The 17,519-nt window shown below is 54.2% G+C and overlaps 1 protein-coding gene across 4 annotated transcripts in view; it reads left to right on the plus strand.

The window, feature by feature from the left end:
- Positions 1-17,519, plus strand: part of Mad1l1 (mitotic arrest deficient 1 like 1) — a 343,584-nt gene that overhangs the window by 266,899 nt on the left and 59,166 nt on the right. For all 4 annotated transcript variants that reach the window (XM_047533482.1, XM_047533484.1, XM_047533483.1 and 1 more), the window contains one exon: positions 14,493-14,683. In XM_047533482.1, coding sequence (XP_047389438.1) covers positions 14,493-14,683 — 191 coding nt within the window. The remainder of the gene's footprint in view (positions 1-14,492; positions 14,684-17,519) is intronic.

Consider the following 17,519-nt stretch of genomic DNA (forward strand, 5'->3'; position numbering starts at 1 on the left):
GACCTCCACTACAACCCAGGCTTTGCTCCGCTCCATGTACTCTGTCTGTCACCTCTCCTCTGTGAGCTTGGCCTTGAAGGCCATCATAGGACCTGCTCTGCCCGCCTCACTGAGCAACTGGAAAATACGAAACAGGCTCATTCATGTTATAAGCCAGGGTTCTCCATCCTCTCCTCCAGCCTGGAGCTCCCTGTGAGGTCCTGAACTGCTGACCCCACATGGACCCCTGGTTGCTACAGCTGCCTCCAGGCCAGTGGTAGCAGGACGATCTTGTTGCTACTTTCTCCTGGAGGTGACTGTGTCACACCTCAGATTCTGCTGGGACACCCCGTCCCTTCTCCAGGCTGGCTGTGTACACTGGGATATGCTCCTTACCCCTGGGCTCCTGCTCTGCCTGGGGAAACCTGAGGGGTCCTTGGCCCAGAACTAAGGCCTCTTTGAGTTTCCTTTCATTGCCCCACCCAGCAGATCCTTGGCCTTGTCCTCCTTCCAGAGCCTTCTCTCTGGGCTGCTCCAACTGCTGAACCAGTGTTATGGCCTCTTCTTTAATCTGCTATCTGAAGAACTGGTTACATCTCAAGTCCAAGGCCACTGCATGCATTAGCGGGTTTAATAGACTGCTACGTCTCGAGGAGGAGGAAAGAAGATTTAAAACTCTTGTCTTGCCGAAAGCAGACAGATTGACTCCAAAACGACTGAGTCAATAAAAGATGAGCTCTGAAAAGGTTTCCCTCTCCTCAAAGGGAGCTCGCCTTCCAGGGAATTAGTTTCTGTAAGCCCACTGTCAGAAATTAATAATACATCCAGCATGCAGAGCGCATCGAGAGCGCCCAGCCTCACATAAATGCGTCTCTAGCTCCGTGGATGTGACGCAACTCACTGCCCTCACTGTTTCTGCCCAGTGGCTCCATCAGAGCTTCTGCCCTAACCAGCAGGCTGCAGGGTGCCAGTCTGCCCCAGTCTCCTCTTGGCAAGCTGCCTGCTGGGCTTGTCTATAGAAAGAAGCTTCTGGAAATGGATTAAACTGCTGTGTTCTCTGCTTGCATCTGGTGTACTTTATGCTGTGATATAGGTGTGTACAGTTCTGTCCTTGGGGCATTTCTGGCTCTGGAGAGTGAGTACTAAGCTTATGTTTATCCCACTGGGGTCTGGATACCTGCCCATGTGACCAGTGTACCTGGAACCTGTAGGACTTGGAGGGAATGGGCTTCAGGGCATTGCCCCTTAGGGACACTGAGGACCCTCACTGGCTCTCCACCACTCCCCTTGAAGCCATGATGTACATTTCCGGGGGAGCTTCTTAGCCCCCTGTCCAGCCGCTCATATGCAGGAATGGATGGCAGGCTCTCTGTGAACTCTGTGCCAGGAGCCCTCTGAACCACACCGCCTCTGAGCCTGTGCAGGTCAGGTGGGGTTGGTGACAGTGCTTGCCTCACCCTTTTTGGTAGCCATGCATGAGCGTGTGCACTGCTGTTCAGGACTTGGCACCAGCACTTGGAGCCTTTGCTTCAGCTCTTCGGGACATTGGCGTGAGGACAGCACTGAGGTCATGGATCAGTTGCACCTTAGGGATTCTAAGAACTGAGAGCTCTGTTCTCCCCACAACTGTGGGTGGCAGCCTTCTGTTGTGAGGCAGCCCTGTGGCCGCGTGATTGAGCCATGGCTTCTCCCTAGGTTCCAAGACCCTCTGCTCACCCTGGACCAAAGATGACCTTCCCAGATTTGCCCCCAAAAGGCAGCCCAGAACTCCCAGAGCTGTTCAGTGAGACCCCTGAGCATCCGCAAGGAGACCCCTGGAAGGGTAGTGCAGTTCACCCTTGGGTGTGCAACCAGGTAGCTCTGTCACCTCTATGGCACAAGCATGGCCTGACATGCTGATGAGGCTTGCAGGCAGTGTAGATGGGCTGCTGTGCCCAGAAGAGGAGCTGCTAGAGCCCACGGTGCCCTCACCCTCCAGGGGATGGTGTCTCTACCCTCCAGGTTGCAGCCAGCAGCTTCTTCACTGGCCGTGGAATTATTCTTCACACCTGCTTCTGGCTCTGGCTCGTGGCCTCACCCTGACTGTGATTCACCTCTGACCTTTGCCCTCTCTTCTTGTCCACTCCTGTTGGCAACTTCCCTGAAGATTCTACCCCTTCACAGTCCCCAAACAGAAGCTGATAGGTTCAACTTGCTTTCTGGAACAGCCTTGGGACAGACAACAGCTCATAGCCCGGCCAGCCAGGACTGGAAAGGAGGTGCATGTGCTGCAGAACTCATGGCTGCTGCACCCGAGACCTCATGCAGAGCATGGCGGCTCCACAGCTTGTGCCCTCCTGTCATCTAGGACTTGCTTCCAACCTAGACTTTCCTTTGCCTAGTGCTCTCGAATCCCATCCCACAGCTTGCACGTTAAGAAACCTCAAGTGGGGCCACAGGTCATTGCAGACCAACAGCCCCCAAACAAGCTTCCAAGGAGAGCTGTCCCTGCTTTTCACTGCTAATGGTCCCTGTTCCAGGGCCCTGGTTCCCAGGCAATGTGTATGTATTGGGGTTGGGGTTTGGTAACTAAGGTGCTGTCCCTGCCTCAAGGGACTTGCATAGCAAAGGAAGCAGGCTCTGGCCAGGGGAGGCATGTGCACCCTCCAGAGATGCAAACCCAACTCAGGGGTGCAGAGGGACCAGGAAGGTCAGGAGGGAAGGCTTTCAGCAGTGACATAGAGCTGGGTGTTGAAGTTTGCCATTGCATGTTATCCCCTAGTAGTAGGCAAAAGTTGAGGCCATGTTGTGGCAGCAAGAGTGAGGATTAGATGCCCTGAGAGTGCACATCAGGTGCACCTGCTGCTTGCAGTGTGGCACTGAGGAAAGCCTTCCCGTGAAGAGGGCCTTCAGTCCTCAAGGACTGAGTTTTGCCCTGAATGGGAGGAAGGGGACCCATGGGGACCTCTGAGGAGGAGTAGGTAGACTCTGGCAAAGGACAGCAGCAGTGGCAGGACAGTGGAGGGTGGCAGCTGAGCTCAGGACCCAGTGCTCAGTGGGTATTGATGCTGATTTACAGGAGTCTGGGCAACTTGGTTTGGGGTTTGTGGGTGACTAGGGAGCTGGCAACGGCAGTCACTGGTAGGAATGGTGGCACTGGGTTCCAGGTAGGGGTGGGTAGCAGTTGCCCCTGCTGGTAGTGGGGGTTGGGCAGTTATAACTGAGGTACACCTGGAGTTATAGGAGACGACAACCTGTCAAGGTTGTGGGCACCTACAGTGGCTGATGTGCCCAAACAAAGCCCTTATGGGCCCAGGTCCAGGAGCTGGTGCAGGGTGGGGATGAAACTGAGGCCCTGTGGGGCTGTGCTCATAGCCAGGTGGAGGCTCTGTGGTGAACGGTTCCAGTTGTAGACCCAGAGTCCAGCCCCAAATGGGGCTGCAGGCAGCTGGCTCCCAACCTCTCTAGCCCTCCATATCCTGTTTATAACATGGAGGGAGCGCAGGATTCTCCTCAGTTGGTTGCAGAGCACAAGAGGGCAACATGCATGACGCCCTTTACCACCGCTGACAAGCCTCTGCCAGGTACCTGCTGCCCGACTGCCCAGCAGGTGTGGCTTTCCCTGGGGAGGGTGCTGTGATGGAGGAAGGCCTGGCAGATAGGTCAACAGTTAAAGTCATAATATGAGATCCAGTGGCACCGAGGTCTATGCAGGCAACACGACCGGGGCAGCCGGAGCCCTGCTTCTGGCTGGACCAGGTACCTTTCTGAGCCCAGGCCTTGGTGGCATCTGGGTGGCACCACCTGTGGCCCTGTTGCCTGGCTTCTAGCAGATGTTTGCAAGGCCCCTCACCTGGGACTGCTGAGGTGGCCTGTGGGCTGGCTGGCACATCATAGAGTCACTGTGACCAACCTGCCCTGAAGACCTAGCCCATCTGTGCCTGGGATAGGTGACACTGAGCACACCTCGTGTTACGAAGCCTGTCTCCATGTGTTCATCAGGTGGTGTAGCGTCTGTCCCATGCCTGGTCAACAGAGGCTCCACACACACCAGGGGCTACTAGCTTCTTCCCCAGGGCTCATCTGGTCGCTCTCTGCTGAAGATACTGTGGGGGCTGTGATGCCTGGCGCCCGCGGGGCCATCCTGGGAGATGGGGGAGGGAGTCTTCCTGCGAATATGATATCAGCACCCGCTTGTCACCCCAGGGCTCTCCCACCCCGTAATCTGGTGGGCTGTAATTGCTGGTGTCTTTTCAGATCATTTTTGTGCAGGGTGACAAGCTGCTTGCTGGAGTGAGCAGTTAATCACACAGAGATGCCCTGTTTGAAAGCCGCACAGAGCTTACCCAGGGGGTGTCTGCCAGCAGCCAGGCGGTGGGCACACGAGCTGCTCATCTGCATGTAATTCCAGGGCGAGTGTCTCCTCTTTGGTGAAAAACGTGCAATTTCCGGCCCAGCAGGGGAACACAGGCTTGTGATGGAGACTGAGTCTTGGGGCCTCTAGTGCCAGCAGAGTCGAAACCACCCAGCCCATTCCCCATTCCCCATGGTGCCTGGGGACATGGTGGCTCTGTCTTAGAACAACCACTCTACCTAGCACTGTTCAGGGTGGGTGCAGTGAGGGGCATTCCAGAGGGCACAAGCACATGCAATCATGTTTGCCACCCACTCAGGCTCGTGCCCTGAAGGTTGGACCTGGGGCAGGCACACAGCTTCTGACACTCTGTGTCACATATAGGCAGTGACTCGGCCTTGCTTTGTGTGGTGTCCTGTAGGATTGCATCTATGGCAGGCCCAATGGGCCTCAGCCAGCCCACTGGGACAGCTCCCTGCCACTCCCCAGACAGCCACCAGAAAAGGCTGAGGACCTCAGCATCACCACACAGTGCCTGCCTTCCACAGCTGCTAATAAAATTGCATAAATATTTGATGCCTAATTATTAAATATTTAAAAATGTAAAACTGGAATAGTTTAGAAGTTAGCAAGACATGAATAATTCAGCCCCTGGAAGCGTGCAGCTTGTCTTTGGGTCTGAGTCGGGCCAGCACCTTCTGGTGCCTGCTGGAGTCCCAAAACCTTTGCCTTGGGGACTCCTCAGGCCTCTGACCCTGCCTCAACCTGGAAGCAGCACATGGGGACAACCTCAATCTCTCTCATCTAAATTCAAGCTGGGGCTTGATGTAGGGGCCTCTGCGTCACCCACCCCATCTGTCAGCCTGCGCCCTGTACTCATGAGGCAGGTCCTGCCCACCTGGGTAAATCTGGGGTGCTTCCCTTCTTCATGTGTTCACAACTTTGCAAAGACCAAACCTCTTCTCTGACCAGCTCACTGGATCTAGGAGAAAGCCCTGCTGGCCTGCCCTGCTGCCTCCACAGGCCACAGCCTGTCTGTGGCTGGTGCTCATCAGGGAACCCTCAAAGGAGAGAGCCATAGAAAGTAGGCACCCGGGTGAATAGCCAGGTGGGGAGCCTAGGCCACACCCTCTTCTCTGGCCATGCTGCTCTTTGGTGAGGCCAGGCAGGTGCCAAGTTCAGAACAGCTTCCTTGCTCAACCTGAACTTGGATGGCTTTTTTTGATGGCGAAGTATTAGTCCTGTTTGTGGCTTCTTCAAAGCCTGAAAATCCCAGCATTGGTTAAGTGGATTTTATTCACTTTTTCGGAAAGAAAAATGGCTCTGTCCCAAATCCCCAAAGGAAAATTTCTAAAGCTGCTTTCAGTGTCTTAAGAAGGAGCTGCTCAGGTGCCCGGGGTGGTCAGCCTGCAGGCTCTGGAGGGGCCACATCCTCCTTGTGGCATCTGCCTGTAGGCAGGTAAGAGAGTGGGAGCATGGAGAGCTTGGGGGACTCTTGGCAGGGCAGGCTGGGTCCCTCCATAGGGCAGGAAGTGCTAGTGTGATCCTGAGCCATTCCTGGTACCTGGGCATCCTCACATGTCCTCTCACATGGAAGCCCATTTTAGCCTGTGGTCCACGCATCCTCTAATAGAGAACTTCAGCCATAGCAAAGATGGACATGAGCATCTCCTGCCAGTCTTTATTGTTGTTTGTTTTATTTTTTTAATGTGATGGGCATTGAACCCAGGGCCTCAGGCATGCTAGGCAAGTACTTTACCACTGAGCTGTGTTCCTCAGCCCTCCTCCCTGTTTTGATGCGAGGGTCTTTCTAGTGCATGGAAGCCCATCTTCTCTCCAGCATGGTCCCATTTATGTTAAGATTATCTTTTCTTGAATGTCCATTGTGATAAGAAATCACATGCTGCCACAGACCCACAGGACGGATGGTGTCTGCTGCTCTCCCCAAACCTGTGCTCACTGCACCCAGATCAATTCTCAGCAAACCAGCTTTGCCCCTGTTTTGACCTTTTGTCAGAAGTAAGGCTTTCGTTCTTTCTCCAGCATGAGCATGCATGTGTGCACACATGCACGCGTACTCACGCAACGCCCATGCACACACCATGTGCTTCCTGCCCTCCCTTTCTACAGAGGGATCAAGCTTCAGAGGAATCAAGCTTCAGAGGAATCAATGCTGAGTCTTTGCAATGCTGTGACCTCATAGGGTGTACACACAATGGCCTGAGGTTGTCCTGGTGGTCTTTCCTACCTGATGTTTGAGGAGTGGGTGTCCTAGAATGTACAGTTTTCTTTCATTTGCTTGATTTCCTGCATTGACACGTAGTTCCTTCTGGAAGTTTTTGGAGGAGTTCTTAGATTCCTCTCAGTGCTTCGAGACATGGCAGGCCATCTGTCAACTCTGCCCTGGATTCTTCTCCTTGACCATGCCCTCTTGGGGCCCTTTTCCCAAGGTCAGAACTGATCCAACTCAGGTGAGGATTGTGAGGGTCCTTGCCACCTGTGGGCACCTACCCCACACTTCCTGACCCTCTGCTGGGTGTTTCCTGGGTCTCCCTCCCTCCTCCACCTCCCTCCTCATTTGCATTTTTTGGGGGGGGTTAGAGCTAAGGACAAGCAGGGCCCTCTGAGGTGCCCTGTGTAGCCTAGACTTGCCTGGCCCCTGCAGTGTATGTGCCCTATGCTGTCATTGAGAACCAGACACCTGCCCAGCTTCCCAATTCCATGGGAGTTGTGCATGCTTTCTCTTGGGAGGTGTGTGTGTGTGTGTGTGTGTTTGTGTGTGTGTGTGTGTGTGTTCCCATGTCCCAAGGTGTCTATTGCTCTGCCTGACCCAGCCCTGTGTTCCCAAAAGCTCAGTCCTTGTCCCCATACCAATCCAGTAATGAAGACAAAGTTTTGAGGAAAAGGTAAAAGAGGTTTTAATGCTTTGCTAGCAAAGGAGAAACACAGGGGACTTCTGTCCCAGGGACTGTGATTCTCCCCATTAGGGAGAACAGTGAGTGTTTAAAAGGTGATTCAAAGGCTCCATTCCACATGTTCTGTGTCTGGAGTTAGAAATCACTTGTAAGTTAGGGATTGTCCTTTTTTAAATCTCTTGGTGCCATCTAGAAGTCAGACTTCATCCCTGTGGTGGATGTGTGCTATAGGACATAAAACTCTGCCTGGGATGGGGAAGAAAGGAATCCTATTTCCCCGAGATTAGGGAGGGGGAAGGAAAGAAAAAGAAAAAGAAACATATCCATTTAAAAAATAAGCTACAGTGGCAGAGCCGCGTGGGCTATATTCAAAGCCTCAAGTGGGCCAGTTACACTGGTGTTCACCATGCTGGGCATCAGTGAGCCTGGAGATGCCCGCCCCTCGGTTCTGAAACTTGCCTGTGACTTCTTCCTTCCTGTGTCCTGCAATCTCTTCTTATAAAATTCCTGTTACTTGTATATTGGTCTCTCAGAACCCCTGCCTTATTTCTTCTTGTTTTCTGTCTCTGATGTTTTGGGGGGCACTTTATGGGAGATTCCCTTCTCTCTACCCTGTGATTCCTCTGTCAAGCTGTTCCACGTCTGTGACGGTGTGTTCTTGTTCCCGTCAACAGCATCATCGTGGCTCAGGTTTCTCTCTGGGTCTTGCTGAGTTGCCTAAGTCCTTGCTTAGTTGCTAAGGCTGGCTTTGAACTTGTGATCCTCCTGCCTCAGCCTCCCAAGCAACTGGGATTACAGTCGTGCCCCACTGTACCCAACCGTGTGGGTTATGTGGTGTTTTTTAAACTGTTTTGTTTCTGCTCTTCCTATCAGAAGTCTTCCTCCTCTGTCCTGTTTGTTTCTCTTTTGGAACAGGGGATGTGACATCTGAGTGGGTGTCTCCGGGGCTGGTTGGGCTGCCAATACCTTCATGGTTACCGAGCAGGCAAGGGTATGGCGCCTGGCTGGTAGCTCATAGGCTCCTTCCACACATTGTCCCTTGTGAGCACCTTGCAGTTCTTTGTGTTAGTCATCTTTTCATCACTGTGACCAAAATACCCGACAGAAAAAAGTTAGAGGAAAGATTTATTTGTGTTCCTGGTTTGAGAGGTTTCATCAGTTGATAGTTGACTGGCACCATTACTTTGGGCTTGAGGTGAGGTGGAACACCATGGTAGAACATGTGGCCAAGGAAGGCTGCTGAGTTCATGACAACCAGGAAACAGAAGGAGAGGGAGAAGGGCCAGGGACCAACCCTGCCAGGGCACCACCACCCACCCAACCCACCCTAATGACCTACTTCCACTAACTAAGTCCCACCTCTACAGTTTCCTCCACCTCCCATTGACCATTTCATCCTGGTGGATTAATCCTTTGATGAAGTCAGCACCCTCATGATCCATCCATCGCCTTAAAGTCCCACCTCTGGACATTGCTGAATGTGGGACTTTACAGATCCAAACCATAATAGTTGGCATCCCAGGAAGAAAACTGCTGAAGTGGAGACTGGAAGGCAGCAGCGGAGGTCCCTGGGGACCTCTGGGACTTCTGTGGTGTGAACCTAGAGCCCCTTCTAGAATCAGCAGCAGGGTTAGTCCTTAGCGCCCACCACAGCACCTTCCTTTGGCCCAGCCAATGCCCTGAAACAGAAACACACTCTTCTCTCTGGGAGGCCTCTCTGCAGACCCTCAGGCTCAGTTGGTGCCAGCTCCATCTGCCCCGTGCCTTGCCATGTCCCCAGGCCCCCAGGCTTGGCCACATTGTATGTTCGCATTGGAATTGGCCTTCCCACCCTCCAAGAGTGTGAGCTTCCTGCTGTCCCAGGTCTGTCAAGTCCTTGTCCACTCATCGCCCCCTTTGATCTTCTGAACACTGGTTCCCTCAGTGCCTCAGTCCCTGGTGCTGGTGTGGGGGTGGTGCTGCTGCTTCCTCCATGGCACACCAAAGAGAGGAGCACGAGCACAGTGCCCCACGCCATGTCAGAGGGAGAGCCCACGAGTGCCCAGGCTTTGCTTAGACTGTAACACTCTTCTCGGGGTGACAGACGAGCTTTAGGGAGAAATGGCAGTTTCTCTCTTTACTCGCTCAGTGCTCACAGAGCCCATCCATGGCCCAAGCTCCTTGGGGTGCATTGTGGGTACAGCAAAGACACACAGACCCATCGCAGTCCTTCCTGAACTGTGTCTGTAAACACTAAGCTAAGACTTTTTACACTAAGCACTAAGCTAAGGCTTTTTTCCTATGAAGGAAATAAAGCGGATCCTGCAGGCACACAGCGAGGGGGCAATGTGGTTGAAAGCTGGAAGGTGTAAGAGTTCACTGGGGAAGGGGGAGCATTCTCTAGTCATGTGCAAATTTTGTCTGGACATCTGGGGTCTTCATGCACACTGGGGGATGGATGTGGACCCCTGGTCCAGCTGCTGCAAGGGCCAACGGTGAAGAGCCTGCTCAGAGCTCAGTGACCACCACGGGAGGGTCTCTGCCCATTGTCTGGGATCATTTCATTTGTAGGGTTCAGTCCAAAATCCTCCTGGGAGTGCAGACATGTGTAGGACCAATCCCCCAGTGGGAGCATTCCTTGAGAGGCCCCTGGTGGGGGTCATAGAATGCATGGGGCTGCAGTGCTGGAGGCCTCCCCTGACAGAGGGCACCCCAGACCAGCACCCAGCCATCTCACAGCAGATCACTGCAGAGCAGTCAGCAAGGCCGCAGCCCAGATCCAGCAGCAGCATGCCACCAGCAGCCGACACTCCACGCCCCCTAGCTGACCATGGTCCACTTGGTCTGGCCAGTCTGGGACCCCTGGAAGGGAGGGAAGTGGACAAGTTGTCTGTGGAGTGTCTCCTGAGGGCCATTTCAATCTTTAGAAGGGTCTCTGCATCTGTCTTGTTTGTGTGGTCCTCAGCACCCAAGAGAGGAGAGTGCCGGGCTTTCCTCTCCTCCCCAGACTGTCAGAATGGCCAGTGGTACCATGGGCCTCACAGGAGCTGGAGGGGCCACTGCTGGTGCAGCCCAGGGCCACAGTGAAAGCAGCCAGGTGCAGGCAAGTATGAGGGTCAAGGACAGCTCACCTGTGTCCCACTGTTCCTGACTCCTGTACTTCGCCAGCAGATGACATGAGGATGTTGGTGGCCACGAGCCCTGTGACCATCTTCTGTCTGGTCTCATCTCCACTGTGTCCCTGCACCTGCCTGCCTTGCACTTGCCACCTGCCCCACTAGCATCAGCCATTCTCCAAATTTCAGGCAGTGCGCTGGGTCTCCAGAGATTCGAGCCTGTAAATGCTCCTTTATCCCGACATCTCCACTCTCAGGCAGGAGCGCTCTTCCCTGCTAGCCTTTATCTGACAGAGTGCAGGTTATTTTTGTCCTGTGTCCTTCCCACAGAACTTTCACAGCTATCTTTTGCAATTCCAGGAGGAGCCAGGTGTTGGGCTAAGATGCAGAGGTGGCAGGTTAGAGCTGTCCTGTAGCCTCTGTGGATGAAGCTGGGGACAGCCAGCAGACCCAGGCTGAGCTTGCACAAGAGGGCAAGTAGCAGAGGGCAGAGCTCAGGAGTCAGGCCTGGCATGCCCCAAGACCCCTGTGGCAGCCCATCTTATTCTGCACAGCCGCTTCCACCCCTATGCCTGGCTTTGGGCTCTGGACAAGTAGTCACATCCCTCTCTTCAGACCCTATTTGTCACCTGCCACACTTGTTCCTCTGCTGTCCTCACCAGGACTTGCTGAGAGGTAGGCCTGTCCCAGTGAAGTTCAGTAGGAGGGGAGGGAGTAGGCTGCCTGCCTGGAAGGCTGGGGGGTATCTGGAAGGTGTCTGGTACCTGGTGCCCAAGGTGCTGGGCACAGAAACATGGGGGACGGTGTCTAGGGCAGGAGGAGGGTGGAATTCATGGCACTTTCACCTGGTCATAGCATGGCTATAGCCCAGGATTCAAGGGCAGGAGAGGTTAACCATGGAGTGGGGGAGTGGCCTGACTCGGCCTCAGCAGCTTCCTCATGGAGGGTGGACTTGGGCCTGGGAGGCTGGGAGGAAAGGGGATCCCCACAATGAGGCTGCCAGTGCCAAGGGTCTTAGTCCCAGGTGTCTGCATTTTGGTCTCAGCACAGCATGTGGCTGTGGTGTGCACATATCCTTGGAGGCCTGAGGTCGCTAGATCCAGGGGCACTCTGACTTTTGGCAGACTCTGATCAGGCTACACTTCCAGCCCTGCATGCAAGCTTGTGTTGTCATTGCACTCCAGGAGTGGGGTCACTGTGGACCGGGACCTCTGACCTCCTGGCTTCTGGGCCTGGGAAGAGCCTGTCCGGTGCCTGTGTCCAGGGCCCATGAAACCCAGCCCAAAGGAAGCCTCGCTCCCAGTCTTTCAGAAAGAGGCTGCATGAGAGCCATGGGCAAGAGAGCAGTGACGTTTCCAAGGTGGAAACCCATCTTTTATTTATTTAATCCAGACCAATGTGTGAATTATTCATTCGCGTTTATGTAAGCCATTGAACTACAAGAACAACAGGGAGGTCAAAACACTGACTTTGCAGTGCCCCAAATGGAGTGATCACTCACAGGTTTCCCTCCCTGGACCTGCCCACTGAGGTGGGCCTCACCTGCAAGCTGTGCCCCCCCACTAGGCCTGGCATGTTGATCAGGCTCCTTTGACGTGGAGAAGTGGCTTCCCCTATAACTGGCCAGGGTGATCAAGTCCTGCCTTGTTTGTGGTCGCAGACCACAGGTGCCTGGCGTGTGGCCAGTGCCTGGAGCATACACCTCCTCTCCTCGCTCACACACATTGACCAGCCATAGGTACAGATGGGCCTCATGCGGATCTGAGCCCAACCTGACTCCAGGGTCTGTGAACTGCACCAAAGGGGGCTATTTCCTTCTCCAAGGTCAGGTGCGTTTATTACTAGATTTAATTTTCCCATTGGATGTCTGAGATAGATTAAAGGTGGTGTAGTCCCTGACAGGACTGAAATATCATCTGTGAAGCATGGGCAGTGAGTTTTTCTTTCTGTATAAGCTTCCCTCCTGCTGATGGCTCCACCCTAGGGGAGACTGGCTGAGGGACACAGGGAAGAATATTGGGGTCAGAGCTGCCAATTAACCTTTTGATTTCATAGTCTGATCACTCGATTAATCAAGGACTCTGAGCCTCTTCCTGTTGGAGGGGCTCTTGGCTGTAGATAATGGTGTCCGCCAAGGCCTCTGCACCAGATGATGAATGGAGGAGCAGCCAGGGCAGAGCCAGTGGCCAGGCGGGCAGATGGCCACAGCCCCACAGGTGGACAGACTGGGTTTTGTCATGCCGCGTGCTTCTTACCCCAACCCCTGGTACCAGGGCGCCTCTCTCAGGGCATGGACTTCCTAGCAAGCTGTGTATTCCAGAGTGTGAGAGCCAGTGAAGTCAGCAACAGCCCTGCTAAGCCCCTCATGTTTGCAACCAGGTGGTAAAGTTCTTTGAGCCTCAATTTGTGAAACCAGGAACACATTTGTCTCCACATCACAGCAACATGGCAGTAAAATGAATTTGTGGGTGCGACTTTGAGGGGGCAGAGTGCACCATTAGTGTGGATCTTCACAAGTCCTGCACTGTCGGCGCTCAGCAGCCTCCAGCATGTGACCTGGCTAGATGCTCAAGATGATGTCTGAGGGCAGCCACACACCTGTGTCACCCAGTGGGGGTGGGGCTCGGAGATGGTAGAGCCAGGAGGGAAGCCCAGCCCTCCCTGCATTCCCGTTTTCCTTTGTCTGCCCCTCAAGGGCTTCTGCTTTCTACTTGCCTCTTCTGGGAGGCAGGCTGCCCTTCCCCACCCACGTGACTCCTTAAACCATGGCCTGGACCTGTAGTGCTATGGGGCATAGACTCCTTCATGCTTCTTTTGGCTCTGAACTGGTGGACAGGTGCTTGGACTTGTACCTTTTCTCTCACTTCTCTGGTCCTCGGGCTCATCCTTTTCCCTGGGCACTGCCTAGGATACGACTCCTCAGAGGGGAATTCCCTCGGCCTCTGGCTGTGCAGTACGGCTAACATTAACTTCCTCTCCCATGTCCCAACTGGGGTGCTAGCTGTCCTTTGCCTTAATGCAGCCTGAGGAGGGGCTCTCAGCCCTGTCCCAACAGAGGGAGGCTGGTGGCTACCCTCAGCTCTCACCATGGGTAATACCCACAAGTAGAGTAGGGTAGGGCTTATCCAGGTCTAGCTGACTCTGGGCCTTGGAATTTCTCCAGAATCCTGTTGCCAGTGGGGTCACCCCCTCCCAGGGATCCCAGCCCTGCAGGGCTTCCTAGACAGGACATCCAGAAGTGCCAACTCTGGAGGCGACTCTGTACGTGTTTAAGTGGAGCCAGGCTCAGTAATTAATGGGGATAAATCAAGGCTTAATTACTCGAAAGGCACCTTGGGTGAGAGATTCATGGCAGCCGTGCATCCTGCTGGTGGCTTCACACAGCCCGTTTCTCCCCAAGCAGCTGTAAACCACGGCGGGAGGTGGGGATTCTGCCCAGATGGTCTACTCAGAGCCACGTGGGGTGTGGGGGCCCCGGGCAGGGCTGGCTGTCCTCCCACAGCAAAGCCATGGAACCCACCTAGGCCCTTCTGCAGAGGGGGACCCCCCCCGGGGGTGAAATGATCCCGAACCTGCACGTGGCTGCCCTGTCACATGCCTTGTGTCTGCTGTGTTAACTCATGTGGGGCAGGCATTCAGGCCTGCCAGGACTCTGGCTGCCGCCTTGCAATGTTGGTATCACCCAGGGGTGCATGGTGGATCCAAGCCTTCCATTCAGATCTAGATTATTGGTGTTTCCTTTTCCAGAACATTCTCACCTGGAATCTGCTCATGCCGAAAGTCACCACCAAACCCCCCACACTTCCTAACAGTGACTTGGGGTGACTGTGGGTATTACCCATGGTCATTTTGTCAGCTGAGAGCTAAAACCTGAATGTCTAGCTCCAACTTCTGGTTTCAGAGCCAGTTTCTTTAGAGGGGCTGGAGTAATACAGTTACTATCTGAGTGCCACCAGGTCAGACTGCTCATCATTATCTGTCCTTGTCATTCAAATTCTTCTGAGCACAGAGTGGTTCTTGCTTACGTGGTGCTACCACAGCCATCCCCAGACAGCTGAGACCCTGGTGGGTATGAGGCATGTCCTTGCACCTGACTGTCCTCTGTCCCTGTCCTCTGGGTCACATCTTCAGCCCATGGCGAGTTCACACCCTCCTGCCCTCTTCTTGCAGAGCTACGGAAGCAGGTAGAGAGCGCCGAACTGAAGAACCAGCGGCTTAAGGAGGTTTTCCAGACCAAGATCCAGGAGTTCCGCAAGGTCTGCTATACGCTGACAGGCTACCAGATCGATGTCACCACGGAGAACCAGTACCGGCTCACCTCCCAGTACGCTGAGCACAAGGCTGACTGCCTCATCTTCAAGGTAGGCCTCTGCTCTGCAACTGCAGCCGTCATCCACAGCGTGCTCTCCGTGGCCATGGTGGGCCTGCACTCCCTGCTCATTGGGAGGGACATCAAACTGTTACCCCTGGTGAACAGCATCGACTTCAGCCACAGCAGTCTCGTTTCACCACAGTGGGGTTTACAGGGCAGGAGAGGGCACGCTGGCCATTTTCTGTTCAGCCCTGGGTGGCCCTAGGCCACCTCCACATGACTCCTCAGCCTTGGACCTTGCCCTGTCCTTTCTTTGTGCTACCCTCTGAGTTTCCACCTGGGCTCTATCCTGTGGGTTGGAGGCCCCGAGGCACATGAGTTTGTCTAGAAACAGTAGCTTCCCAGAGGATTCAGGTGCTTGTGGATGAGCTGGCACCTTCAGAGCTGCCAGACCTCAGCCAGAGGTCAGCATGGCACACAAGAGGAAAGGAAAAGCTGACCGTGCCTGCATGCTAGACAAAGGGACCAACTTCTACAGCTGGCTGGGGAAGCTAGGGCTGAGTTCCCAAATGGTGGGGTTGGTCCCTGTAAGCAGAGGAGTCAGCCAGTGGGCCAAGTACTTAGTTGCCTGTGTGAGTCCTGTGCACAGTGCAGCCTATGACAGGGTCAGCCAAGGGCTCCCTCAGGAGGGGCCCCTCCTGCCACGGGAGCAGTGTGATGTGGTGGAATTGTATGTGTTTTGTGGCTGGGGCTTCCAGATCCCTGGGCTGAGACAGACATGAGGCTGAGGTGTCCTTAGGCAGCAGTTCCAGCCGCGGGAATGGGGTTACCTTAGAGTGGTGGCCCCATGCAACCTCAGGCAGCTGGAAACCTGGCTTGACGAAGGCTGGTCTGACGTTGGCCTGACAACCCCACCTCCCATTTGTGGAGATGGTGCTGCTTCCCAGCTGTTTCAGGAAGGGTTGACCAGGCATGGCCGTGGGAGGACACGACAGCAGAAACAGCCTCCACTGTGGTGCGGCTGGGCCATTTAGCCACCAGCAGCCAGCCTGTCTCTGCATGTCTGTAGAAGCAGGAACCAACTTTCGTTTTTATTCAAAACCTGTCCCCAGTGTGGCCTGAGTGTTTGGAGCAGAAGTTAATGGAAAACAAGCAGAGCTTCCCTGTCTTCATCTTATTTAGACTGGCGCTCACATTCCTCGCCCCCAGCTGTCCTTCAGCTGCCCCTCTGTGCTTTGCTCCCCTGCTGTGGCCAGAGCCATACCCAGGCCTGAAGCCCACTGTCCCCAATTTTCACAATGTGCCTTCTAGATCCCCTAGGCTTCTCAGATCATGTTCATCCATTTTTAGACTTCTTGAAACTCTCAGACCTTTGAGTAAGTAAATAAATATTCAAACACTCAAAGTCTTTAGATAAATAAGCCATCAGAAATGTACGTCTTTGCTTTTGTATAATCCTGTGTACTTTTGAATAACTCAGGATCACTGATGGGTGTTTAATTTAATGCATTGTAGAAATTTGTGCTCTTTTAAAAAGATTGGGTAAATAAAGATGTGCTTATGAGCAGTCGCCATTTAACATATCACTTATCAACATTTATAAATTACGAGGAATAGTTTTCACTGGATTCTTGATATTCTTTGACTGAAGTGATTGTGATCTTATGAAAGCTACCTCCAGGGACACCTTGGGAAACATTCCAGAGTATCTCATATTTATAGACTGTTGAAAATCCAGAAGAGCACGATCCACTCAGACTCCTGCCTCCAAAGGGCAGTCATTAGCATCTTGGTGCTCTCACAGGAGAGAGCTTGTGGGTGCTGACCCATCACCCTCTTGCAGCTGGTTCTGGTCCCCACAGGCTCAGGAGTCCTACCACAGGCTCAGGAGTCCTACCTCTTTCCCTCCAGGCCCACTACAACACCCTGCACAGGTGGTGGCCCCAGTCTCCACTGGACACACGCAAGGAAGGGTGGGAGCACCCACCGACTCTGCCTGACCATGCTGTCCCCACTGTCCTGGTACATTGCTGGCCTATGTTGGCTGCTGAGGTCCCTGATACCTCCTTGTCTTGCCTCTTTCTACCCACCAGCTACCCCAGGGCACTTGGAATCTCTGTGCAGCCCCAGCTGATGGGGAAGCAAATGACTGCTTACCTTGAGCACTAGCCACTCCTGGCCACAGGCAGCTACTTCACCATGGCTGGAGGGCAGAGGAGGCCCCATGGGGTGTGCCACTGACCATCTCCCCCAGCTGGTGGCTTAAGACTGGAGGCAACCTCTTCTGGGAGCCTGGGCCCCACCCAGGTTTGGCACAGCCCAGCACCTCCATGCCAAGATGGCCAGTAGGCAGTGCAGGCCCAGATCCACAGCTGACCCCTAGGGTTTGTGGGGCAGAACAGTGTGGCAGCTGTGAGTCCTCCCAGGGCCTGACACCAAAATCATTGCAGAATGTATACAGGTTCCAGGAGACAGAGAGGGTCTCATAAGGGGCTTTGTTGCATGCTGGCCTGGTGAAGGTCGCCTGTTGCCATGCTGGCCTGGTGAGGGTCGTGTTTTGCCATGCTGGCCCGGGTCCTATGATCATGGGTAGGGAGCTGGATGCGGTGACTTGTCTCAGGGAAGTGGGGACTGCATAGCCCCTTGTCCCTCCACCAAGCGCAGTGCTTTGCAGACTATTCTTGTGTGCTTTGATTCAGAGGACAGCTGCCTCCCACTGTGAGGTCTGAGACATCCATGAGGGATGGGACCCCTGCCTCCTACCTGCCCAGGCCCATGTGGCCCACCTCACTCGCTGCAGACAGCATGAGGCTCACTGGCAGAGAGGCGTTTCTTCCCCTCTCCTGGCCTCCTACCCCATTTTCCTCCACAGCTTCACTCCCTGC

This window comes from Sciurus carolinensis, chromosome 18, assembly GCF_902686445.1.
Source record: "Sciurus carolinensis chromosome 18, mSciCar1.2, whole genome shotgun sequence".
In the NCBI taxonomy this organism is placed as follows: domain Eukaryota; kingdom Metazoa; phylum Chordata; class Mammalia; order Rodentia; family Sciuridae; genus Sciurus; species Sciurus carolinensis.